Source organism: Notothenia coriiceps, unplaced genomic scaffold (assembly GCF_000735185.1).
Source record: "Notothenia coriiceps isolate Sejong01 unplaced genomic scaffold, NC01 NC01_scaffold00037483, whole genome shotgun sequence".
Taxonomy (NCBI): Eukaryota; Metazoa; Chordata; class Actinopteri; order Perciformes; family Nototheniidae; genus Notothenia; species Notothenia coriiceps.
In genome coordinates, this window is record NW_011370184.1 from 88,222 (window position 1) to 114,407 (window position 26,186).

Genomic DNA, 26,186 nt, shown 5'->3' on the forward strand with positions numbered 1-26,186 from the left:
AATTTTTCGTCGCTGTATTTTTTTTACAGACCCTAAATTTTCATCATACTCAAAAATCGCCTGGACCTCCAAGATCTAACCTCCGTATTGATGAAAAAACAACACAAAGGGAACAGACACAGTCTTTGCGACTGGGCAGACTACTAAGAACACAAAAAACATAACACAAAAGTATTAAATCGTTCCCCAGTTCCTTTAACATAAAAACCGGATTTGGGTAAGCTCAAAATATGCATCGTCAAGTAAAACAAAAAAACATCTCCAACAAATTTAACATAATAAAGTAAAGAATCACAAACAAACTCGCTTGTCTCTTTCCTGAAGTTTGTCACTCAACAATAAAAACTTAGGAGAAAAAGGAATCAACTAAACCCCTGAGCTTCGCGCACAAGACGTCCACACGAAAAAGAATAAATACTCTCCACGTCATAGGCAGAGACTCACTATTTATTAATCATCCTGGGCAAAAAAAAAAAGTCATTAAGAGGGACGAAACACCCCCCTGTAATCAAGAAATGCAAGAGATCTAATACAAGAAATCCAACACATCCGACTTAAATCATTGACAAAATTAACACCCCTGACAACTTTTTAAGTTTGATAAATTGGACAAGAGAGAACTGGGAGGCTTCTTAGTCACTGACAACTTCCCTGCTAAGACCGTCAAAAAGGTTCTTAAAAATCCGAAGAACAGGGCTCGGTCTTCTCCCTGTCGAACGTCGAACCTTTCACTGGTTGAAAATTGGAACCAAGGGACCCTTTAATAAGTTTTCATACACCGTGTCCCTTTGGGGAACTCGGGTCTTTAAACCGTTCGTTCTACCCGTAACAAACTTCCCCCTCGTTGTTCCCGGTAAGGTCACCGATGGTTGAATCCGAACCCCGCTTATAAGCTAAGAGCCAAAAGCCCTAGCGCCTATTTTTTAAAAAACTAGCCTAACGCTAAATCGACCCTGTATAATAAGTCTTATACTGTTAGAATTATTTTTTTCGCGATTCCCCGGCGTTGTTTTGGGGGTTGGTCATTAGTCAACGAAACCGCACATAACGGCACATCTGTGCGGGTGCTTCGCTCGTCGCAACCGAATGCCCCTCACCCTGACTCTGTCTCCCCCTTTCCTCCTTTTGTTGCTTTCAACAGTTTTCTTTTTACTCGCGCTTTTTGATTTCCTGCAATTCAACTGTTAATAACCGCTTGCGCTTTTTCGCTTGGGTGGCATCCGGATGAATCCTTCCTTGGTATCACTGTTTTTTTAACAGGGTGTGGTGCAGTCCGACACACTGTACCCCAAGCTAATTGCCCGGTTTCGCTGGGTCTCGTTCTGCCTTTCGGCCAAGACGTTTTTTATAAACGGGCCACCCATTCATTTGGTTTTCGGGGTCTGCCCCTTACTGCTGATTTGGGAAAAAGGTAGGGGACTTTTTCCGGGGTGGTTGGGGTATTTTTGTTGTGGTCCTCTCAACACTGGGGGGTGAACGGGCCCGAGTTCGATCGTGTTTGGGGTGGATGGGTGCTTCGATTTCCGGGTGGGTGTTGCGTGTTGCAGCGGGCATTTGCTAGTTTATTTTTCTTGCTTTTGTAAGTTAGGTCCAGCAACGAAACGGTCCCCCGGTAAAACGGGGCATACTTTTTTGTCAGTTCCGCTTCCGTTTTTGATATTTGCTCGCCGATTTTAAGTGAATAACGGAGCGATTCTATGACACGGGGGACCATGGGTTGTCACCCCTTTTTCTTCAAGTCCTTTTTTGACTTAGTTGTTCACACAATCTGGGTCCATGCTTCGAGGGACCATTCCCTTTTATGAAAAAGAGCCCCTGCCGCTAACACGGGTTGGTCGGAAAAATATACTTACGGCAGCATTCACCCCTTTTAAAGAGAACTTACTACAATTAATGAAAACGGTGCGTGGGTGGCTTAGATACCAGATTCGGCTTGTTTAAGCCTCGGTATTATACTCCAAAGAAGGTGCCCTAAAGGTAAAGTAAACTGCTCCCTCACCGAAAGATGTGTCGTTTACCGAATGTCCCCCTTTGTGTTCGTATGAGGTCCTCCCTGGTATTGACCCTTTAGTCAGGTCGGGGTCCCCCGGACCCCTCCTTACGTGAAAAGTTTTAGACGGAAAAATCCTTCTTAGCCTGGTTCCACACGTAGTGTGTCGTGTTGCACCGGTTTGCAAAAACAGTTCCCGACAAAGGGAGTTTTCCCGACCAGGGCCGGACGTCACCGAAACCAGTACCTGACGTTTTTAGAAACGTAAACCCAATGTCAAGTACTACTATCGCGATTATTATTTTTTTTCAAGGTGACAACCTGACCAGGGTTTCATGTAAAGTTCGGAGATTATTATCGAGGTCATGTTACTAAAAGCATAAGGAATATGTGACAACGGGTATTTCGACCCTTATTTTACATTAAAAAAAATTTGGAAAGAAAGAGTACTTTTGTACTAATCATTGTTACAACCTTAAATAAGCAAGTATTTTCATAATAAGAGGTTTACCATTGACCCTGCAAGGTCAATCGGATACAATTACAATAAACGTGGACAATTAAATGACCTAGCACATATTTAACCTTATCTTTATCCTCTTACATAGACTTTTTGTTTTCTTTCACAATTCATGAAAAGAGTTTATGAAAAGTACCTTCCTTTCTTTTTTTCTTTGATTTCGTCCGACGTTGTTCCTCCCGAGCTCGGGAATTTTTGGACCTCGTGGCACTACTGTCTGTAGTTGGAATGGTCCACAAGAGCGGTAACGGTTTAACTACCGTGCTCATGACCGCCTCTCCGTTAACGTTGTTCCAAAAGATAGAACGGACTACCGTTTTTGGCAAGGGGGAAGAAGTACCCCGTTTCTGGTAACTCAGGAACCTCAGACATGTGTTCCGGAATTAAGGTGAACAACTCAAAAGGGGTGACTACGGGAGAGACCAACTTTCGGTGTAAAGTCACAAGCGAAGAACACCTTTTGGAAAAGGATGCCGGAAAGGGTAAATTGGGGTCTCCAGAACTGTCCGGTCCTTTCCCTACTGTGTCCTCGAATGCTTCCCCGTAGGTTTTTGTTGATGATAGTGGTCGTATAACTTACTTTCTTCCATACTACTACTACGGTGACTCTGGAGCAATTGTCGTAGAAGACAAACTAGGAGCCCAGTTTCGTGGAAGACATAAAACTTCTTTCGACAGTCCCTGGTCCAAAGTGTTGGTTTTCTCTGTGACCTTTACACGAAGAGGTTGGGCTTTCTCCGTTTGCAACCTTCTGAGTTGTTTTCCACCTAATTCCCCGGGGAACACTGTCCTGAAGGTTCTGGAAGTTTACAAGGAGACGGTAACTCCCGGTCCACCCGGGGAACAAAAGATAAGTCGCTAAATTTTGAAAACTTTAACCCCGGGAAGAAAAGTGGACGAGTCATGAGACGATAAGTAACGTACCGCCTGGGTTGCCCATCCACTAGAGACAACAAAGGTAGGTTGGCCCACGAGGGGTCCATCAGGTGGCCTCGAGGAAAACACGTCAAACAAGAAAAAAAAGAAGAAAAGGGTCTCAATTAACTCTTTCATGATTTTTGGAAAACAAAACATGTAAGGGATAAAAGATACGGTTAAAATTATTTTTGTTAAGGGTCATTAAATGGTTTCACCGATTCTAATGTATCCATGACCAAACGCGTCACAATGGATAAACTCTTCTACTCTCTACCTTCAAGTGTAACAATGTAACGCGTCCGCTACCTCTTCTTCGGCATTTTTTTACGCTCACTAAAACTCAAGGTCCGAAATACACCGGTTTGTCACCAATATTCTTACTTGCTTAGACATGGCTCGCACATATCTCGAACTTTTCATCGGAAAACACTCAACAGCTCACAATAACCCGGATAGTAGTAAAAATCGCAATGGGGGTTACGTTCACGTCCAGCTTACCTGGGTTCGTAAAAGTCCCCGGGCCTGGGCGGAAACTCCCCCTTGTCGGCACTGTTTGCAACTGCGCAACAGACGAACACTAAACCGTCCGCGTGAACAAAGCCACAAGAAAAAAAGGGGGAATTCCGGGGTCTCAAACTCCGTACGACGTCGGGGACCGACCCTTAAGGGTCCCAAATACAACAGGAAGACGCCTCAATACGAACAGACATTCCCGTAAAACGACACCATCTCGGGGCTGAGCGAGCAGTGACTTACAGCCTCTCTGAAAAAGCACTCCGAAAGGCTACAATGCCGATCCCCCCGTATCTAGCCCACCGTTCAGTACCACATTCCTTGGCTCTAGTAAAAAGTCCCTATCAAGGTACGAAGCTCGTACTATCTTCGCACGTAGCGGCGCTCTCTTCAAAACAGAATGGTCCTCCACGCATGCACCCCAGATCGCACTAGTCACAAAGGACGCACAGAAAAGGTGACACCGCCCCGTAGTCACTCAGACATCGCCGTTATCTCACCATCCGCGAACGCAATATCAAACGAGGCGCACAACCTGACAAAAACGCGTTCGACGTTCTCGTGCTGACCTACCTAACACACACAACAACTCACAATCGGCCCCGCTGCACAGCACACACCGAATACGAGCACAACCCACGATCGAACTCCGGGCGTCAGCGTGTGACGAGACACACAATCTCACACCCACCACAAGCCACTCACTTCTCCAACTCAGCATAAGGGGCAGGACCGACCACAATGATGGTGGCCGTCACGCGCCGAAGCAGACGAGCGAACCAGGCGACAAACGGCACATTTCGGCTGGGTCTACCAGGTGTGTCGACTGCACCTACACTGCTCGAGAAAAGACGTCGATACTGCAAGCGAGACAGCGGAACGCCCGCCACTTCCATTACACAGAGTGAAAGTGCAGGCAGCAACACGCGAGCTAAAACTCGTCTCGAACGAGACACCAAGTAGGGGCAAAGCCAGGCAGACAGCAGTCAAAGTGAGACAGGCTGCGCACGGCACGCCGCACACGGAGCCCGACGCTCTCGACTATCGACCCACAACGCGGACTCCCGCGCGATGAAAAAATAAGTTCTATGCCAGCTCATCAGCCATCCAGGGCTCTCGCCACTCATCAGCGCTCAGCTCAGCTTCCACACCATAGCGGCTAGCGGATTGGCCCTAGCTTAATAGCGGGTCGGATTCACCATCGGTGGCTTAACGGGAGACAACGAGAGTCGCTGTCTACGGTACGAACGGTGTTTAACGGAGTCCAGTGCACTCGCGCTTGTATCACTATTAAAGTCCTGCACACACGCGCTCGCACGTCACAAGGAAGACCGAGCCCCTCTCTTCTGGTTCTCCTTTCTACTTTAAAGCGACTATTGGACGGCGCCTTAGACAGCGGAGCGGCTCAGTGCCTTAAGAACCGCACGCACGCACGCAACACTCCCCAATTTAATCATAACCAAAGTTGCGTCAGGTGTAATTTTGTCCATGATTTAGTCGCATGAAGTGATTTCTGGTCAGCACTCTATATGTCTTTCTGTCTTTTATCGCGTCGCGCTTCTCTCAACCCTCTTTCTCGCTTATCTGTAAACTAGAAGGTCTATCTTGACCTCAACTCGTACGTACCCACAGTAAGGTTGTCACAGTCGACTTCTCTTATAATCTCTCGACTCTCTGACTAAGTTTCGCGCCTTCTCCTCCGTACCTTTCAGCGCTACGTCTTTTCACTTCGTGACACTCTTCTTTCCTCCTCCCAGCCGTAGTGAGGGACAAGACTTGCAGAAGACTGACCCAAGGCAGTGATCTGTGAATTCTTTCACCTAGTGCTAAGTGAGCGACAAGACTTCCACAACATCTTTGACGAAGGCGCACTCCAACAGTTTCTTATGCTAAACGTCCTTATCGACGACGACTGAAATATTCTCTTCCCGACTTCACCCAAATCGGGCTTTTATGTAAATGACCTGCGAGACCGATGCCTTACACTACCTTCGTCGGCTTCACGCGAGTCCCCCAGTAAGCGTCCTGCCCAGTCGAAACGACAGGGGTCAGCTCCTACTTGATTTGTACCCTTGTGCGAAGATAATACAGAGTTCTTTCTATGCCTGTTTGAGGGTCATTTGGAGTACAGGCGACTTCTTCGACAAACTGCAAGCAAACAATCTATAAGAGATCCAGACATACCATAGAACACCGCCCGAAAATTACTTGATAATTAATAGACATCGACGTGCAACTAAAACCATAGGTACATAAAAAAAGAATACAATAAATATCGAAAAGAAAATACTACTCACTACAAATTCTACGGTAAAAGAATGTACGAAAAGTAAAAAAACATTTCGGTGAAACTTCAACGGACACACAACTTTTCAACGATATATTATTTGAACGGAACGGATTATTTCTAAAATACACTTAGTAATGTCAACTAAACAACTACCTCTAATTACACTTATTTAGATTGAGATCCAATGGCCATGAGAACGCATAGTGATGAGTGGCTTCATATCTTAGACTCCACTGTAACTTTTATCCATGTATTTTTTCTTTTAATGTTTATTTTATTAGCTTTTCTTGTTAATGACTGATTTTAAATGCCATTTTCTTAATAGCTTTCATTTTTTGTAAAGCACTTTGAATTGCCTTGTGTTGAAAAGTGCTATATAAATAAACTTGCCTTGCCTTGCCTAATAAAGATTTCATGTGACACATACAATTGATTTGTTGATGGGAATTAATGTGAATAAATTAACTCTAGGTTAACGGTACTCTTGCTATCACTACTCACCGACACTATAAACCTTATCCCTCATGCTAGCCCTGACAACACCGGTAAGCACACCTTCATCTAGGCTGCACTGTAACGTGTCCTGACTTGTAGTGGTTCTCTCCTCTATCTACACTCTTCTTGTCATCTTTGTAAAACGATATCAGACTGGTAATTGACACAGCCATGACTTCTAGTTAAATTCAGTGTGGCTAAAATGAAAAGCTTTGTTAAAATATGCAAGCACGCGAAAGTCAAATTCAGCTTTATTGTCAAAAATTCTACATGAGTTATACATCCAGAAATATCGAAATATCGTTTCCCACAGTGTGACATGTATACATAAAACAAAACAAAAAGGGCCTAGACAAACGTGGTATACATTAAACAAAACAAAAAGGGCCTAGATAACCGGGGTATACAGTTTAAAATGTTAATATATTTTATTTAAAGTGTTCAAAGTGCAGTTTCAGTGCAAGTCAGTTGAAACGATCTTAAGTTGGCGTGACGTTGAAGTCGTGCGACCCTGCTGCTGTACTGGCTTGTAGTTCGTTTATAGCATAACGTTAGCATTTAGCGACTAGATTTATGATTCAGAAATTATAAAAGTAGGGTTGACATGTGGAGATTATCCGGCTGAACAAAACGTGATCCCTCTCTTAAATGTGTGTCAACCACAGACCTTATTTCGAGCTATTTTCCAAAATCCTATGGAGAATTTGCATTGGTTTTTCAAGAAGGAACCGGAAGAAGTTTACTTCCGGGTTTTACGACGCGTCACTACGGTTCTCTATTACAGGACCCGGATAAAGATTTCATATGAAGCCAATTTAATAACTCATGTGAAGTCAATTAGCTTGAAATATATGTTTTTGTGTGATTATTTCAAAGTCATTCATAGACAACAATAATGAATTCTGAAGGGAATTGCACATAATCGCATGATAAGCAGTTTCCGTTGTTGTAACAGACATGTGTACATAAAGACAAGATACTCCCTCTAGGGGGGAACGTTGGGATTTTAGTCTCTGCTGATGCAGATTTCAATTTTTTATCAAATAACTTCACGTTCCTCTATTATACAACCATTAGGTTCCTATATGTTCCCATCAGCAAATCAAGTACGCCTAACACTGACCTTTGTGCACTTTTTAAACTCCAGTCAGCTGTTTTTTATTTCTGCTGCCCAGCACAGCACTCCCTTCAACCCTCGACATCAGTAAACCTGAAATCAGATGATGACAGCTCTGGGGAATGAATTTAGCCCGACACTGAGTCCACACCAAAGTCTGATTCATGTTTACCTTGAACTGCTAAACTAGTGTTGGACCACTTTGACAAAAGTTCAAAGACCTTAAAAGACTTTGATTATAGTTCAATAAACTTCAGACGGAAGCAAGCAGCTCATCTGGTAAAGATTAGAGAAAGAAAAATTGTCTCACCTTGGCCTCGAACTTCTTCTAACACCTTTTCATTTCCTTCTAACAGACAGTAATTTCCTGTTGGGTAACGCCCAGGGTCACCGCGGCTACCCCATCGTTTACTGCTCGGACGGCTTCTGTGAACTGACGGGCTTCACCAGAACTGAGGTGATGCAGAAGAACTGCAGCTGCCGCTTCCTGTACGGCATGGACACCTGCGAGCACGTGGCCCAGCAGATGGAGAAGGCTCTGGAGGGCCGAGAGGAGTACCAGGCCGAGGTCCACTTCTACAAGAAAAATGGTGGGTGCACGGCAAAGAAGATAGGGAGGAGAGAGCCCTAAATGTGTTGGCATAATCTTCATTTTCTTCAAAGATTGTTTGGCAATTAACATTCCTTTCATCCTGTGTTAAGTTGATTTGAACTGGATTCTGCTCTTTCTGATTCTGCTGTATCAGTTCATTGTGTGATTTATTTTGTATTCATCTCTATGGAGAGCACATTTATTTTTAGATTTAACATTTTGGTTTTATTATGATTCCCGACAGTGATCCTGAATTTGAAATAAAGCATGTCAGCACTGGAATACGTTTTGCACTTGGTGCTCATTAGTATTAAAATAAAACCATAAGGTCAAGTGAAAATCTGCAGTCCGCTTTTCTTATCCCTTCACATGAGGGCAAACGGTCTGAAGGACTGAACTTGTGTGCCGGAACAAAACTCTTAAAGTCAGTCTTGAATACATTATTCATTATTAACATGTGTTTATTGATCTAATTTGTTTACACAAGAACTGTCCTAGATTCAAACATATGGCATCATATAAGGTACTAAAAGGTGAGATAATAATACAAAATAAAGTAAATACAAATCTAAAAGTGATTAACAGTTGAAACTTTGCTGTCAACAAGTACACATCAAAAAATACAGTCACATATAGGATTGAGCATGGGACACATTCATGAAAATAATATATGTTATATATTTCATTCACCATAGCACACACTTCTAATGCATCCTTAATATCACCATTTTGGGCAAATCGTGACGATTTAGGACATTTACAAGTGCCTGAACTTGTTTTTAAATGTTCTACACATTTGTCAATAGAGAGGCACACTTCCAGCAGATCTCAATCCAGTACCTCGCCCCAGTCATCGTTTTGTAGTGTAGAAAATACAAGGTATTGTACATACTGTATGTGTTTGTTTACCACTGTAGTTTAAATCCATTTCTTCTTAATCCTTCTGACAACCTGTATCAGACTCAAAATACGATGGCATGCATTTCAAAAGAACATACAACACAGTTTAATCCTCTCTGATCGGTACACAGGATTCTCTTTCCAGACCTGCTGCCTCGACGTGTGAGAACCGCTAATTATGCTGATGGATTACCAAATCTGCTCCTTAGTGAAAATAGCTTTTTCTTTTCATTTTCTTCTTCTTTCACAGTACAGTAATGCAGTTACAGTAAGGAAGTGACAGTATAACTAATGAGGGGAAAGACACAATCATTTATTATATGCCCAAATAAAAAACATAATGCAGTTAAGACACAACACCATTTCCATTCTCATGCATTTCAATTTCTTCAGTACCGTATTACAAATAACCAGTAACCAAAGCTGTCATTACAAAGCATTTGATTTCCCTCTATGGAAGAGTAGAAGTAGAAAATGGTCGTTAAAAGAAGATACTTGAGTAAACTAAAAGTACCTCAAATGTGTACAATACTTTAGTGAATGTACTTTTAGCACCTAATGCTTGCAAGCACAAAGCACACACAAATAGCTTTTCTCATGTTGTACAGTGTAGTTACACCCACAGCCTTGAGCCAAGACACAACATAACTATTGTCTTCCTTGGCGCCACACACACACACACACACACACACACACACACACACACACACACACACACACACACACACACACACACACACACACACACACACAGGGGACAAGAGATGCGGAGCAGCGATTCTGCAGAGTAGCTAATGAGCGTTCTGGGTTACGACGAGGTCTTACATCTATGGCGCTCCTTCCCTGCCTGACTTGTTAAAACCAACCCTGTGACTTGCTCTTTCTCTCTGTGCACACTCCTCCTGAACATGATCCATATCTAATTGGAGGTATATTTTTAGAAAGGCTATACGTGACAAATATGTTGAGAGCTGGCATGATGACATGGGATATCACAGTGCTTGGAGCCATCACTGAAGTCATTAAGAGATCTATAACATTACACTGCATGTTGACGATTTTCCTTCATTCAATAAATAGAGATTTCTGATTTTGTTCCAGGTGTGGCCTTCTGGTGTCTGCTTGACATCGTGCCCATAAAGAACGAAAAGGGCGAAATGGTTCTCTTCCTCTTCTCATTCAAGGACATCACCGACACCTATGGAAGGGCCCACCACAACAGCAAGAAGGAAGGTAGGCTACAGGGTTTCTTAGAAAATAAAAGTATTTGCTTACTTGGAGCATGATTTACGAGCAGGTCATCCTCTGGTTCCCAGCTTTCCGTTTCTACCTGTGCTCTTGTTCATCACTGTCACATTCTGCCCAGCAGTTTGTGGTTGTGTTGGAATCCGTTCACCGAACTCAGACAATGTTTTCGCAATGGTAGTTTGATTCGGGCGTCGATCTCCTCGAGTGGAACCTGGACACAGTCTGTTGCAAAAATCAAGCAGTATGCCGGGGGAAATCATTGTGAGAAAATGAAATCGAAAGGAAAGTCAAGCACCTACTAGTTGGAGGTGTTTTTGTGTCTTACTTGGGGAACTGCAACAGGGAGGAATATTCAGCATTAAAAAAAGAAATGTAATTACTTTATGTTGACGAATATTCCTCAGGTGTTATTTGTCTTACTTACTGAAATGCCCTGATCTTTTCTTATTCTTTATCATCTTTAAAAGGATATATGAAACTTAAAAAAAACTGAAAATACTGCCCCTTTAACAATGAGAATCACAGTTGAAAAGTAGAACAAATTTAAAAATGGAACTATATCAATTCAATTAAAAATAAGAAACAAAGAAAGATATTTAAAGAAAAAAAAAGGAAAAGGTGTCAGTCAGAGGAGAGAGATTGGGGAGGGTTGAAAAAAGATTCAAATAGAATAATTAATTTGAGCTTGCGCTGATCTGAGCAACTTTGTGACAGTTTCAGAGGACAAGAGGAGGAGGAAGAGCAGCTCTCACTTCAGGGAGGCCAGGAAGCGTGGACGCACCGTGCTGTACCATCTGACCAGCCAGTTCTGCAGGGGAAGAAAAAGGGATGTCAACCTTGGGGATGTAAGTACTTTTACTACTCTCAAATACTGCTGATTGGCTGCGACGGTATATTTGTGTGTGACACATGCCCTCTGGGATACCATGAAATGCACAACCCTAAATCTTGAAGTAAAATTAAAAATGTTAATATTTAAGAGATGAGATCTAGGAAGGAAATATAAAATGTCTTGATCCAGATTCCCATCATCATCATCATTTTTGGGGGGAATTTCAACACCTCAAATTAGGAGCTGCATGATGAATGTCATATTGTCACCACCATGTTCCATTAAATTACATTTGCTGTTATGTCAAAATTAGGCCGCTGTATCTTCACATTATACAGTATATGTATTTAAGTAAGTTGTTGTTTATGGATACAATGGACTCTTTCCTTATAGCTTTCAATCATATTCAGACAAGTGTGCTGTTTTGTGTTTCAAGTGCGTTTGTGTTTCAAGTACCTCAAGGGGCCATGTTGAGGTGAAATAGACCCTAGCTATCATCGGTTTCATTCCCACTTGTTATTTCTACAGAACAAAGGCCTTCATAGGCTGTGAATAATACAGTTGCACTCCAGGAAAATGTTATTCATGAGACCGAGCTCCTGGTTTGCTCTCAGATACCATACAGGAAAAGTTGTTTCAGGTAGAAAGAAAAAGGAGGTACTTCATATCTAACTTGGGAACATTTATGTTAGAATATCTACCATATTTTCCTGTTATTACAAGACACCACATTTAACTGTAGCTATCGTGCTGACATGGTAAGTTGCTGCTTTCTCTCAGTTTTAAATGGTTGTTAAAAGAAGAATTTGTGTTTTTGAATGTGTGTAAGACAAATAAACAAGCTATTTAAAAAGGTCATGTAAGGCTGATGTCCATTTTTTTTTTACTGTTGTGTGACATTTTATAGACCAAATGATTAAACGTTTACCGAAAAAAATATCAATTCAGATTTTTAAAAAAGCACCCAAATTAGAAAGTTTCTGTAAAGGCAGTGATAAAGGCCCTCACATGAACCTGACCCGCATCCTGTTCACGAAACAAAAGCTCTGCTGCTGCTCTCTTTACCGACCTGCAGGTGTCTTCATGGAAATCAACGTGCTAAACCTCCACTCAGTTTGCCAGACCTCCTGCTGACTCGCTTCCATTCTTACCTTTTTACAGATGGCACAGTTCACTGATATCATGCACACACCTGTTCTAATAGTCCAATCTCATGCACCAGAAAAAATGAACACATAAAACCCTCAACAATCAGCGATAATGTGTTCTACCACTAGGTACATTAACATTTTAAAGTTTTTAGTCATCCACACAGATGTTATATGTGAATTCTCTTAAGAGGCCAAAAAAATCAGTATTTTACATAAAAATCAAATTGTAGGTAGGAGAAAATGAGCACAGTAAGCACATCATGAACCATATTCAGCATTTTAGTTTGAACATACCTTTTTTCTTTTAACTCATAAAAAATGTTCAATTCCATGCTGAAGAAAATAGCCAGCGCCTAATTCATTTCTATCCCTAGGGAGGGACTGAAAGTAACATACAGACTAGTTAGACTATGAGTAGTTCATAAAAAGCCCGTGATGATGGTGCATATTATAAATGCAGGCAAACTGTGTGTTTTTGGATACAAAACAAAAACATCTACTGGTTAGAATACAAATTAAATCTATTTCTGTAAGGAGTTGTTTTGTTTTTCTGGGTATTTGACAGCTCATTGCACTGTGTCTTGTATCAGGGATCTTGGAAAATATTTGTTCAGACCTGCCAACAGTGTTAAACAGATACAATGCATCTTGAATGAGAATGAAACTCAAAGCAATAATGACATGCAATAGACTCAAACTCCAGACTCCCACTTTGTATTACTCACAATTTGACTGGATTGTCTCTTCATGCACCCCTCCGATGTTACTGTTCAATTCATAAAATTGCCTACTCATAAAGCATAATATCATAATATCAATTCTGAATGAAGTTTCTGATGAATGTCGAAAATGTTAGGAAAGCATGAATGCCCTAAAACATATTATTTTTTTCCCTTATGGCACTTATCTTCATATTAAAATGCACCATCATAAAAGTCTTAAATAATATAATTGTATAGCCTACCAATCATATCTGGAAATCGCAATGTTGTACAATTTAGGACTACAGGAATAATTTATAAAGCAATACATAATATTCTTCACAGCAACATTGCAACCATGTTCTCATCTTTATTTCAATTTGTGTGGTAAATGTTTGCAATGATTTGGCTATAGAACTCAAAGCAAACTAAATAAATCAGGATTTAGAGATTAATAAACACTATGAATTAAAGTGACAAGCAGGTTTTAGGTGATTGTAGCCGAGCCTTCAATATCTGATCAACACAGTGTGGATATTTGTATTGTATAATAGAAAACTGTATTTTTGGGGGAATTTATGTATAAAAACGATATATTTAGTTTTGCACTTGAGTTATGGAGAATGAGAAATAAATATGCAGAGGTGGGAAACTAAATACATTTACTCAGTTCTAGTGGTGCAGTGACGCATCCTAAAACCCTTTTATAATCTATCGATTATATTTATGATTCGAACATTATAAAAGTAGGGTAGACATGTGGAGATTATCTGGCTGAACAAAACGTGTCGAGGGAACCAGCAGCTTACTTCCTGGTTTTAGGACGTGTCACTGGCTGCACCTCTCAATATGCCAATATAAACAAGGTCTTCTGTCGGCTCTGTACACCAATGCCGACCTATGCTGACAAGTAAGTGAAGAGTAGACAATATAAAGGTATTGGCGAAATGTCCCAGCAGTTTAGGATAATGAAGGTTCTAATCAAATCAATTACATAGCCATTACATGTCTAACTCCTAATGACAGGAAGGCAGAAAGTGCATTATACAAATAGGCCTAATAATACTCATAATAATAGCAGACATTTTTTAACAATGACCACAATATCATTATTTTAATGAACCAAATATGAACAATTGAGGAAAATGAGGAAGAACTGATGATTCAAATGTTGTAGTAAAAGTAGTAATGTAGTGCATAAATTACAATTACAACAAATGTGTTAATTTTATTCATTATTAGTCGATTTTTTTTTTTTGGACGAATGCTCCGGGCCAGTGGTTACAATGGTGGGGCCAGTGATAATACAAGTCCACCGGCCCGGAGGGCCAGTGGCATTTTACCCTTAATGTCTACCTCTGCGGTAAGTCACTATGACCCCCGTCGACAATTTACTAGCGGTATTTACTTGTGGTACCGCGGTGGGCCGGCGGTACCGAAGTGGGCCGGTCGAGAGTCCCGGGCTGATTTGTAGTCCCAGTCCGCCCCTGGCTACTACTTACATTTTACATATTTTCTACCGTTTGAGTGGTAAAATACACTGTGGGTAACCATGGAAACGGCACTTAAGTTTAACGTAGCAAGCAGCAAGTTTAGCTAACAACCGGTTTGGAAAAAACTAGCTTTATAATAACGCATAATTGAACTAAAAATACTAAGAAAAGATAAACAAACCTGGAACAAACATGGATTATTATCAGAATTTGGTTAAGGTGAGTAGTTAATAGCCTACTACTTTCTCAATAATAACTGACAAACACATCCCAGGGTCTATTTGTTTGGTTTATGTGTCAAATAATCGGCATTCATAGAGTTATTTATATTTGGTAATCGAGTTAGTCTTAGTTGTTTTCTGAGTCTCTACCTCTCATCGTTCTTTACTACCCTACAGAGGTGGAAAAAGTATCAGAGTGTAGGAATACCCAGTTGCAGTAAAAGTCCTAATATCACAATGTTAGACATAAAAGTGTTAGCATTAAAATATACTTTAAGTACCAAAAGTAAAAGTACTCATTATGCAGATTAGCCCATATTAGATTAATATTGTTAATGTTTTATTATAAATATTGATGCATTAGACTCTAATGGATCAATACTTTCTCAATGGGAGAAGTGACATTTTTAGTTTTGAACAAGAGCAGTGATTTTTGGCTCGTGAAGAGTGCTGTCAGTCAGGGAGCGGCGAGTGCTACTTTTTATTGAGTTCATGTGTGAAAAGCTTGATTCACATACATGTTGATCCAAACATACTGAGCACACAGATCGCTACTTTCTGAACGTTAGGGAACTGCTGTTTGTTAACGTCACTCCAAAACTTCGCTAGCCCGTTACTGCGCTGCTCTTGTGCCATGGTTACGGATGACTGCATGTCAATAAGTTCCAGTGTACATTTCCCCTCGTCGATGGAGGGGACCACCTCCTTTGCTTTGGTGGGTACGGTCCCCCTCTATTGCGACAGTGAAGGGGTCTCTGGTAAAGCCCATCACGGTCCAATCGACCGGCAAAGTTCTCTTTCAACCTCGAAATGAAATCTGTCATCACATCCGTGATTTGTGCCGGGGATGTTAATGTGTTTGTGGAGCGTCGGAAAATGCAGCATCCGACCCGTGCTCAAGTCGGTCGCGAAAAGGTCCAGCTTGAATTGGAATGCGCGCATCTGCTCCACAAGATCAATGACCGTTGTGTCTCTAGTCTGTTTACCTTCAGAGTTGAGAGAGACATGTTTTAGAGTTGCTATCATAGGACCACCGTTACTAGCACCACTTGATGCACTTTCAAAAAACGCACTGCGTAGTGCTTTGGTGGTTTCTAGGCAACGCGGAGTGTCGCGTTCATAGTGTGTACTAGTGTAGGAATTAAGTAACAAAATATTGAAGTTCTCAAGTGAAGTACAAGTAGCCTACATCTAAATTGTAGTTACAGTAAGTACAGTACTTGAGTATGTCTACTTATTTACTACCACTGGTGCCCTAGGTTCCCCCTGCATTTAGCTTTCTTTGTATTTGTTGCTTTCGCACATTTTCTCTCCCTCTCCATCTGTCACTCTAACGTCATCTCATTTCGGCTTCATCCCTCTGGATTGTCTGTCAGTCACTCTGTGAAGCCACCAATTTTCCTCTGCTTCTGAATTACCCCTCCCTTTTGCTCTTGCTTTCCCACTACAGCTCAAATATTGAAGTGCTGCCTCTCCACTCGGAATTTGAAAATTGGTTGCTTGTCCTCAACAGGAACACTTTCATTGTCCACACTTGATTACAATCTAAATACTGTTCAATTTTTATATATAAAATACATAAAACATTTTAAAATATGATACTCAAAAAGTAAATGACCTGGCAACTATACAATATTGAACATAATGCTTTCACAATATTTGGGTTTTAAAAGTTCATAGACTCTGTTCTCTCTTTTGTAAGGGGACCTTGACTGAAAAAAAAATCCTGTTTAGGAAATATAGCATGAAGAAAATAACGCTGACACTGACATTTCTTCTGCAAAATCAGTGTTTCTGGATATTCAGGGCATTCATTTGATATAGAGTTTTGCTTTGTTAAGTTAAGCACGGGTCAAACATACTTACTCCACCACTGCCTTCTATGCATATATTTTTCCCATTCTTTTTTACTCTTTCTTACTCTGTCTCTCCCTCTATATTTTTCTGACTTTGTCCATCTTTCTGTGTCTTTCTGTCTGCCTCTCAGTAGAAGTTAGCTATCTTCCTCTGCCTCCACAGCACGGCCAGTCACATCTCCTCTGATCTCTATTTGTAGCCTATCATCCCAGGCATGGAAGAAAAGGGGGGTGCTATACTATTTCCTTCCTGTAAAACACATGCATCTTCAGATTAAAGCCTTAAAGACAAAGGTGGCAAGTGACTGCTTAAAGTATCTAAAGTACTGAGATAAAAATACTCAAATGTAAATCCGTAAACTGATTTCAAAAGTACATTTTGTGTACCACATTTTCAAAATATAGAAGAAAGCAAAATCATTCATTGGACCGTATACCACACACTGCGTTGCCTCTTCAAAACATGTTCAGCTTGAGCTTTTCTTTGCCTGAAGACAAACACTGAGTTGTTGTTGTGTCTGTTCTGGCCGTTATGATGCTGTCAACCCATGAGTGTATCAGGTACCGTACTACAGTATAACCAGGCACGCTGTTCATTTTAGGCACTTCCCAGGGGAGAGCCACAATTCTTTTCACTTTAATGCACTTGTCAAAAACGTCTAATCTGGAGGCATTTTAAAGGTTTGATTCAAATACTTATTTGGTTGACTGTGAAATACAGAGCTCACATTCACATCTTACTTTCCCTCAGTTCATATGTTTTTCTTCTTTTTATTTTTGCCCTCTAAACACTCACACACTCACACACACTTTCAGAGAGCAAATGTGTATCCTTAGTTGCTTGCTGTTAGGCAATTTATTGATTGTTGAAACGGCAGATCTTAATGCCAAGAGTAGTAGACCAGTGATTCTAAAATCAAATAATAAGTACCGAGCAAAGCAAGGAGTCAATTGAGAGAGGTTGACTGCAGTTTTTATTGTTCTGCACTTCCGCTGCATTGTTTGAAAGTTATTATTTTGTGGTATAAAAATATTGGCTGAGCATCCTCTGCAATAGATTCTTGCTTGAGGGAGTGCTTGAGACACATGGTATCAGTGCTGGAGCCCAGAGCATGCTGGGACTTGTAGTTGGAACAGTAAGCTCTTAGCCACATTGTGAGTTAATGAAGAGCAGACCAGCTGTGGCTGTGTGAGATGCATGTCCCCAAAGTGCTGGGCTTTTCTTTTTTAATCATTGGGACGTGACGCCCTTGGGTGCCGAAGGTCAGTTGGCTGCACTGACCTCTTGTGTTGTAAGGCAAATGAAAATAAACAGCTTTTGCTGACACAGTTAGTCATCATATGCCACTGCTGTTGATGACAGGTCTCTGCTATTTTTCACTGGGAATACATTGAATGTCCCGTGTCAAGCAGCCACGATTAATACAGCTTTAAAAGTTAGCTGGGAACATCATTGAACTTTAAGATTTGGTTTAAATATCCCCCGGTATTTTTTTTCTAAGAATAACACAAGAAAAAGTTATACATCCTTCCCCAATAGAAAGGACGGCTACAGGGATGACGTACTTTTGTAGGCTAAACCGGCATTTAACCCATAGCATTGGTTACCTCAACAAAAATTACGACATAAATGCAATTAACTGAAGTAAAAAGCTACATTAGGCTATACACAAACTTCACACCATCACTTCTGTTCTTAGGTTATTAGGTGTAATTTCATTTAACACGATTATCTTTTCTACAAAAATATTTTCTCATACCATGATACATTAATTGATCTACAAGTAAGAAAGTTTTAGATGGAATAGTTTGCAAGAGTGCAAGTTCAAACACCACTGTAAAAGCAGACTTCTCATGAGGATGTTTAATTTCCCTGACCACCTTTGCAGTGTGATTAGGCCACATCTCATGAGAAACGCATGCAAAGAAAATGGTTGACTTTGAGAACATGGAGGGCAAAATTGTTAACTTATATTTCTGGTTTTAGGACTCATTCCTGCAGCACTCTGTTGCTATAAACTAGTCAGTCTATTCTCTCCAAGTTAGCTTCACAGCCCTTATAATGAAATCTCTTGTTGCGACTTTATTACCCAACCTCCTTGATGCTTGCCACCAACTGTTTCTGAAGGGGCCGCGGTGTTCTAGGATAGATTACTCATTTAACTCTCCTTTCTGTTCCCCTCTCACCACTGTCAAATCTAATAGCTTCTCCTCCTGTCTCCTAAACATAGTTAAGGCTATTATGTGCCGAGTGCAAGGCTCCATTTGGAGAACTGCGCTCTCATTATGCATCGAATGGATTCCCCACCTCATCAGCAAGAGCAATTCAAGCTTCCTGCAATTGGATTTTCTCAATAAAAAGTAAATGAGTGGAATGAATAAGCATGACTTTTCGAAATAAACGCTGCTGACGGCAATTGTACCGTACCGCTGGACACTTAAAGCACTGATGGCATTTGGAGGGACGAATTTAAGCCAAAGCCAAGTCATGTATGAGAGTATAAGGCGTCATTGTTGGTAATGAATTTCCCCCTCACTGACCACAGGCCTATATCTGCCATTTGGTGTTATTACTGCACAGCCATTTAAAAGGTTTATCACTGTCTATAAGGAGGCTGTCAATAATAGATAACCAAGCAGCATAGCCATTTCAGTTTCACTTGAGTTGCATACGGTATTAAATTATTAGCGGTCAGGGCACAATAGACAGCATTGACATTTATATCAACTGTTTCTGCTAAATGTTGGCGAGGCAATCTCAAATCTGAATAATATTTATTTACACAGCTCTGCCCATAACCATCTTTTCATTAAGTGATGCAGCTTCTCCAATGTGTTGCAGGTGTTTTTTGTATATATATCAACATAAGCTTGAAATATAAGAGGCTATTTGTTGTGTTTATCTTAATGACTGTGTATGTATTCTTACCAAGGTATTTTCTCACTTCTTTTACAGAGCATGATTGAAAAGCCTTCAATACCGGAGTATAAAGTAGCGGCCGTGAAGAAGTCACGCTTCATTCTGCTCCACTACAGCGTGTCCAAGGCGCTGTGGGACTGGCTCATTCTGCTGGCCACCTTCTATGTGGCTGTCACCGTGCCCTACAACGTCAGCTTCACACCGTACGATGACACCGTCACAGACGGGCGCTCCACCATCCCCAGTGACATTGTAGTGGAAATGCTCTTTATGATAGGTTAGTGATGAAAAGAAGACACGGCTCCATGATGTTTACCTGAAGTCATTGCTCTGTGGATCAACCTATTGCTATTGTAGATTACAAATTGTGGTTTAAACACCATCAAGCCAATTTCATCCATACATCTTGATGGTCAAATCAATGCATGTGGAACTATACTTGATACGAAGAATCACAAGAGCATTCTGGTGCTTTTCAAAAACATATATGATGACATGACATTTTCATTAGGTATCTGTCCATTTTCTTTTCTCTCTTAACGCTTATGACAACAGGGTATCCAAGAGCCACAGAGGCATCCTTTTCCCCTGAAAGTACCCCATGTCCAAGTTCTAATCAACCTGGTTGTGTATTCCCTTAGGAATTTCCTTCCACTCTCCGAGGAATTCCTAGTTTGTAATGCCTTTTATTGTCCAAAGGGATGCACCCAAGAATTCAGGTGGCTGAACCTCAACATGTTCCCTTTAGTGTATGAGAAAATGTCCAAGTCTCTCAGCATGGCACGAGGAGAGACGCCATCAGCCAAGCTAGGGAGGGACTTTTTTCAACTTTGTTTCTGCAAGCTCAATATATTATATCACTTTCCAGACTTTTATTCTATTGGAATTTGACTTCCAAAGACATGTCATTGATAGATCGCATGTAAAAGAAGCCCCAAATAGCACACAAAAAGCATGCTAGCCAAAAGGATTCAGGGAAATTTGAATTTGAAATGAAACATTTTGGCATAAACATCCTACCTTCTTGTAGATTTTCATAACTGAGAGGTGAATTGAGTGATGAGCCAACTTCTCCGCAAACATGCACAGCTTGCATCACAGATGAGTTTTCCTACATCAGACCACAAAGCCAGAGGTCTGCTTGTTATGTGCTTATCGCCACATTCTGACACTAAGATGAAGATGACCTGTCTCTCCGTGATTTGTATGTTCATATTCAAGCTGTTCTATATTTGCGTGCATATTCCTCTCATCTCGGGAGGCGTGTGGCGCAGTGGGCTAGTGTGTTGGTGTTCGGATCAGGGGAGCACAGGTTCAAACCCCACTGCAGTTAGCATGTCGTTGTGTCCCTGGGTAAGACACTTCACCCCAAAATTGCTCCTGTGGGGATTGCCCACAGTTTTGAGTATGTAAATCGCTTTGGATAAAAGCGTCTAACATGTAATCTCAAATCATTTATTGTTGTCATTATAACAAACCTTTTCTCACTGTTAACAATCAGTCAGTCAAACACACACTTTTTACATTCCAGTTGGACGAATGTCTATACCATCTTTTAATCGCTGGGGAAACAAAATAACCTTTTTGTTTTATTTGCAGACATTATCCTGAACTTCCGCACCACCTATGTGAGCCAGTCAGGGCAGGTGGTGGTTGAGGCGCGCTCCATTTGGATCCATTACGCCACCAGCTGGTTCTTTGTGGACCTGTTGGCTGCCCTGCCCTTTGACCTGCTGTATGCCTTTAACATCACCGTGGTGAATGCACTCTCCCTAAATAGCACATTTTATACAAGATAAGCACATTTGTTTGAGCAAAGCAAATCACTGCTTACCCAAGCTGTGCTATTCAGCTGTGTTTTTGTAGTCAAAGTGTGTTTCCAGCTATAACATGGCACATGGGTTCACTTCCTCTTTCCTTTTCTCCCTCACAATATCCCCCACTTCTCCTCTTTAGACCTCCCTTGTCCACCTGCTTAAAACAGTTCGCCTGCTACGCCTGCTCCGTCTGCTTCAGAAGCTCGACCGCTACTCCCAGTACAGCGCCATGGTGCTGACCCTACTCATGTCTGTGTTTGCCCTGCTGGCACACTGGATGGCCTGCATCTGGTACATGATTGGACGCTGGGAAATAGCGACCAATGATACCAGGGAAATAGGTGAGTCTGATTGGGGCCTTGCTGCTGTATGAAGGTCAGGTTGGGGGTTTTATGCAGCAAAGGTGGGGGAATCATGCATTGTTTCTCGGTAAAGGATACATTTAGAAATTGTTTCACATTCTTTTTACCATGTGCCATCATGTATTCATTGTCCTCGCTGCGCTTTCTGCTCTGATTTTTTTGACTTTTTTTGGTTAGTCAGTTAAATTCTCTGTATAAAAGGAAAAATCCAATAATTAAGAAAATAGATTAGATTTAGTTGTAGTCCCAAATGGTCCCCTTAACTGGTTGTGAAGTCCTGCTCAGTGGTGATATATTTGCGAATACCTGACTGACACTCTAATGAGGGCCGTGGGTACGCAGATCAAATCTTGATACAAAAAAGCAACTGGTAGACAAAAACCTAAAAACTTGACAGGTTTTTCTAGTCTAGGAATTATCTCTAGGATATCTGAACACTTCTCTGAACATATTATTATTTACATAATTGCTTGCATTAGTACAAAGCTTTTTTTTGTATGTCCAAATTGACTACAAACTTGTTTAATTCTACAGTTTAACCACCATTTATTATTTTTAAACGAACATAAACGGCAACACACATACTGTGACAGTCTACAGCAAAATAAAATACAAATAAATACGATTCAACATCAAGCCTAATTTGCCGTTTCCATTAGTGTCCCTATATGTGATTATCCATACATTTCTGGCAGTTTGTTCCATCTATACAGTAGCAGGGTTAGCGCACACCTGCTAACACTATGCCTTCTTAACCCTGCAAGACCTGGTCTAACTCGACCCTGTCCCTCAACAAAATGCCAGTTCCTGACACTGCAGACATCTCTTTCTGACACACAAACACACAAACCCAAACACACACTGCTGTCTGTCCAAGACCAGGTAATTCCGCACCATCCTGACACTACCATCTGTCTCAGAGCCGACAGGAGACACGCAGACACAATGCTAACATGAACCTTTTGACACTGTTCGCTCCTGCTCTGCCTTCTCCTTCAAGGGTGGCTTCATGAGCTGGGCAAACGGCTGGAGACGCCTTACATCAACAGCACGGTGGGCGGCCCGACAGTGCGCAGCTCCTACATCGCCGCCCTTTATTTCACCCTCAGCAGTCTGACCAGTGTGGGCTTCGGCAATGTCTGTGCCAACACCGATGCTGAGAAGATCTTCTCCATCTGCACCATGCTCATCGGCGGTATGTCTGACGCCACGGTTCATTGTCCCTCTGGTGTCCTGGCATATCAGTGCCTCTGTGTGGCACGCCAGCATTAGTGATTCAGCAGGAAGTGGGATGGAGGAATTGGCTGGCCTTTAAAACACAGCTTGTAGCCATCTTTATAAACCAATAAACAGATTATTTTAGCTGAGGTGGCAATTATTGGGGCAACAATCCGGAAGGTAATTATGCTTTGTTCACAGACTGCTTGTTAAAACAGAGATAAATGCAGCTATCAATTTCTGAGCTCCCCGTGGGAATCAAAAGACAAATAAACAGTAACAAGTGTGAGATTTGTTTTGTGATCAATAGAAATTGAGATTCATATTTTAAAGCAGGAAATGTAACCCTTGAAAATGTATAGAAACACATTTCAACCCATTAAAATTGTGTTAAAAGAACAGCTTTCAGAATAGAATTTAGATTGCCTATGAACAAATATCCAAACGTTATATCATTATCATTAAGGGCTTTAATACTTGTCTATTCTCTCCCTCACACAGCACTGATGCATGCCCTGGTTTTCGGTAACGTGACGGCCATCATCCAGCGCATGTACTCCCGGCGCTCTCTCTACCACACACGCATGAACGACCTGAAGGACTTCATCCGTGTCCACCGTTTGCCCCAGCAGATCAAGCAGCGCATGTTGGAGTACTTCCAGACCACGTGGTCGGTCAACAATGGTATAGATGTCAACATGGTAGGGGTCCCTTACATTGTTGTTGTCATCTAACACTTTAGGACATGGTGCTTTCTGCCCTTTTGAAACTCCGAGGCGATGTTTAGATAGTAATTGAGCACTGAAATCTGAAATCAGAACCCTTTGCACCTGCAATTATTCCTGATCTTTCCTAACACATGGCTGCCCAGCCCCATACACAACCAATTGACATCCTATTGAAATTCATAAGAGGGTAACTGGTGGCAACACAGTCCACTCCCTAATTACCAATGAGTGTCACACCTCATTACATCTGTCACACTTCCCCAGCTCCTGCATGACTTCCCTGATGAGCTGCGGGCCGACATCGCCATGCATCTGAATAAGGACATCCTCCAGCTGCCGGTCTTTCTGGGGGCCAGTCGTGGCTGCCTGCGCTCGCTCTCCCTCCATATAAAAACCTCCTTCTGCGTCCCTGGCGAGTACCTCATCCGTCACGGTGACGCGCTGCATGCCAACTACTTTGTCTGCTCCGGGTCCCTGGAGGTGCTGAAAGACCACATGGTGCTGGCGTTAATAGGTTCGTATTTGGGCTTTTTTGACATCATGTTTTTGTATAAAATCAGAATCGTGATAATGTATTTTTTTCTATTTCAGTAAAAGGGAACCTCTTTGGTTCTGACCTGCCTGGACCAGACCAGGTGATCAAGACCAACGCCGATGTGAAGGCGCTGACCTACTGCGACCTGCAGTATATCAACGTGCGTGGTCTGAGAGAGGTGCTGGAACTGTATCCGGAGTACGCCAGTGTGTTCGCATCCAACATCCACAACAACCTCACTTATAACCTTCGTGAGGGCAGCCAGGATGAGGTACTGAAAACAAACTCACACACAGATATCTGGTGTTGGTTAAAAGTAGTTGGGGTTCAAATTGGGGCAGAATTGTAAAGCTGTCACTGGCAAAGAACACAGTAGTTCAAGTATGCTTAACTCTGAGTATTCCGCACATGTTTAAGCACACAGAAAATGTAGATGAGAATAGCGGTAGTACTTGGGAAAGTCAGAAATTCAAAGTGTCTTTTAATGATATTGTGGTCAAGAAACTAGAAACTATTTGTTCAACTTCTACAATGGATGTCAGCCTGCATGACAGTTAAACATTGGTTCAAAAGAGTCAAAAATGTGCACTTTGATTCTAGAGTGCTAACACCAAAAGATCATGTTTGTGTGTAAGACAACTTTTTCTTGCTAAAAAAATTGGCCCAGACACAAACCTTTTCCCCCTACAATCGTCTGATAGAATAGAGCCCACAACACACAATACAACACATTTGTTCCCCCCCCCCCCCAAGGTGTGTTTTTCACTCTCCTTGACACTTGTTCTACCACAACAACCAAAGGGCTGTTGGTGGCTTGATTGTCAGACCAATTTCTATGCATGGGTGCCACTGTCAGGCGGCCGTATCTCTTCCATGTTGCCACCCCAAAGCCCAGCAGGATGACATTACACCCAGACACTGACCTCTTCTCAATGCTGCTGCCCCTCACAGTTATTTAAGAAAGCATTACGCAAGGAAAGACAATCCTCCAAACTTGCAGAAAAATGCACCCGTTGAACTTAGACATGTAGCACATGTTGTCGGACATTGTTAAATGATGTGTTTCAAGTAAGTAAGTCTTAAACCCCCCCAAAATAATAGCTTAAATCATTACAAAGACATTGCATAAACATAAATGGCTGTCCTGCATGGCGTTTTTTCTAACTGTCTGGAAGAAAAAAAAAATGTATTCAGACTAATCTCAAAACTGCCAATTCTCCCCAAAGGAATTTACCAATCTCATCCTCATTTCACTGTGTCAGGCATTTTATACTTTCAAGCACTTCCCTTAGCTCCCACAGGCCTTTCCCTTTGTCTGATGGTTTGGTTGCTCATTAGTTCATTCATTTTGTTTTTTATTTGTTTGCTTTGGAATATTAGAACAGGGAAACTATGCTGACTGCAATAATTTACTGGATGTATTGTTGCCTGCTAGCCTAGATGAATCAGCTTCAACTGCAATGATGATATTTTCTAAAACACAAAGATAATTTTGTTGTTGTTTAATTCCAAAAAGAGACATCATAGATAACATTTAGCCTCTTACACATCCATGCATAATGGATTATTATTGGAGAAAAAGTTTCTTCTTCTCAGAAACTCCTCCTCTGTGTATGCATGCCCTATATGTACATATATGATTAGAGTTATGATAGTCTTTAATTGTGATTGAAGCAGGTTTCTCTGTGGTGTTGCTGAGTACTGGCCCTCTACTTGTATCTCACACCGTCTGCTTTGAGTTTATGCTCAAGCGCAAAGCCAGGGCACCC

The 26,186-nt window shown here is 41.5% G+C and overlaps 1 protein-coding gene across 1 annotated transcript in view; it reads left to right on the forward strand.

Annotated features, from left to right (window-relative positions):
* Positions 1-26,186, forward strand: part of kcnh4b (potassium voltage-gated channel, subfamily H (eag-related), member 4b) — a 43,245-nt gene that overhangs the window by 8,788 nt on the left and 8,271 nt on the right. The window contains 10 exon segments of the mRNA XM_010797107.1: positions 8,200-8,433; positions 10,437-10,568; positions 11,298-11,428; positions 19,794-20,034; positions 21,357-21,514; positions 21,714-21,915; positions 22,937-23,131; positions 23,656-23,855; positions 24,147-24,396; positions 24,474-24,688. Of these exon segments, the coding sequence (XP_010795409.1) occupies positions 8,200-8,433; positions 10,437-10,568; positions 11,298-11,428; positions 19,794-20,034; positions 21,357-21,514; positions 21,714-21,915; positions 22,937-23,131; positions 23,656-23,855; positions 24,147-24,396; positions 24,474-24,688 (1,958 nt within the window).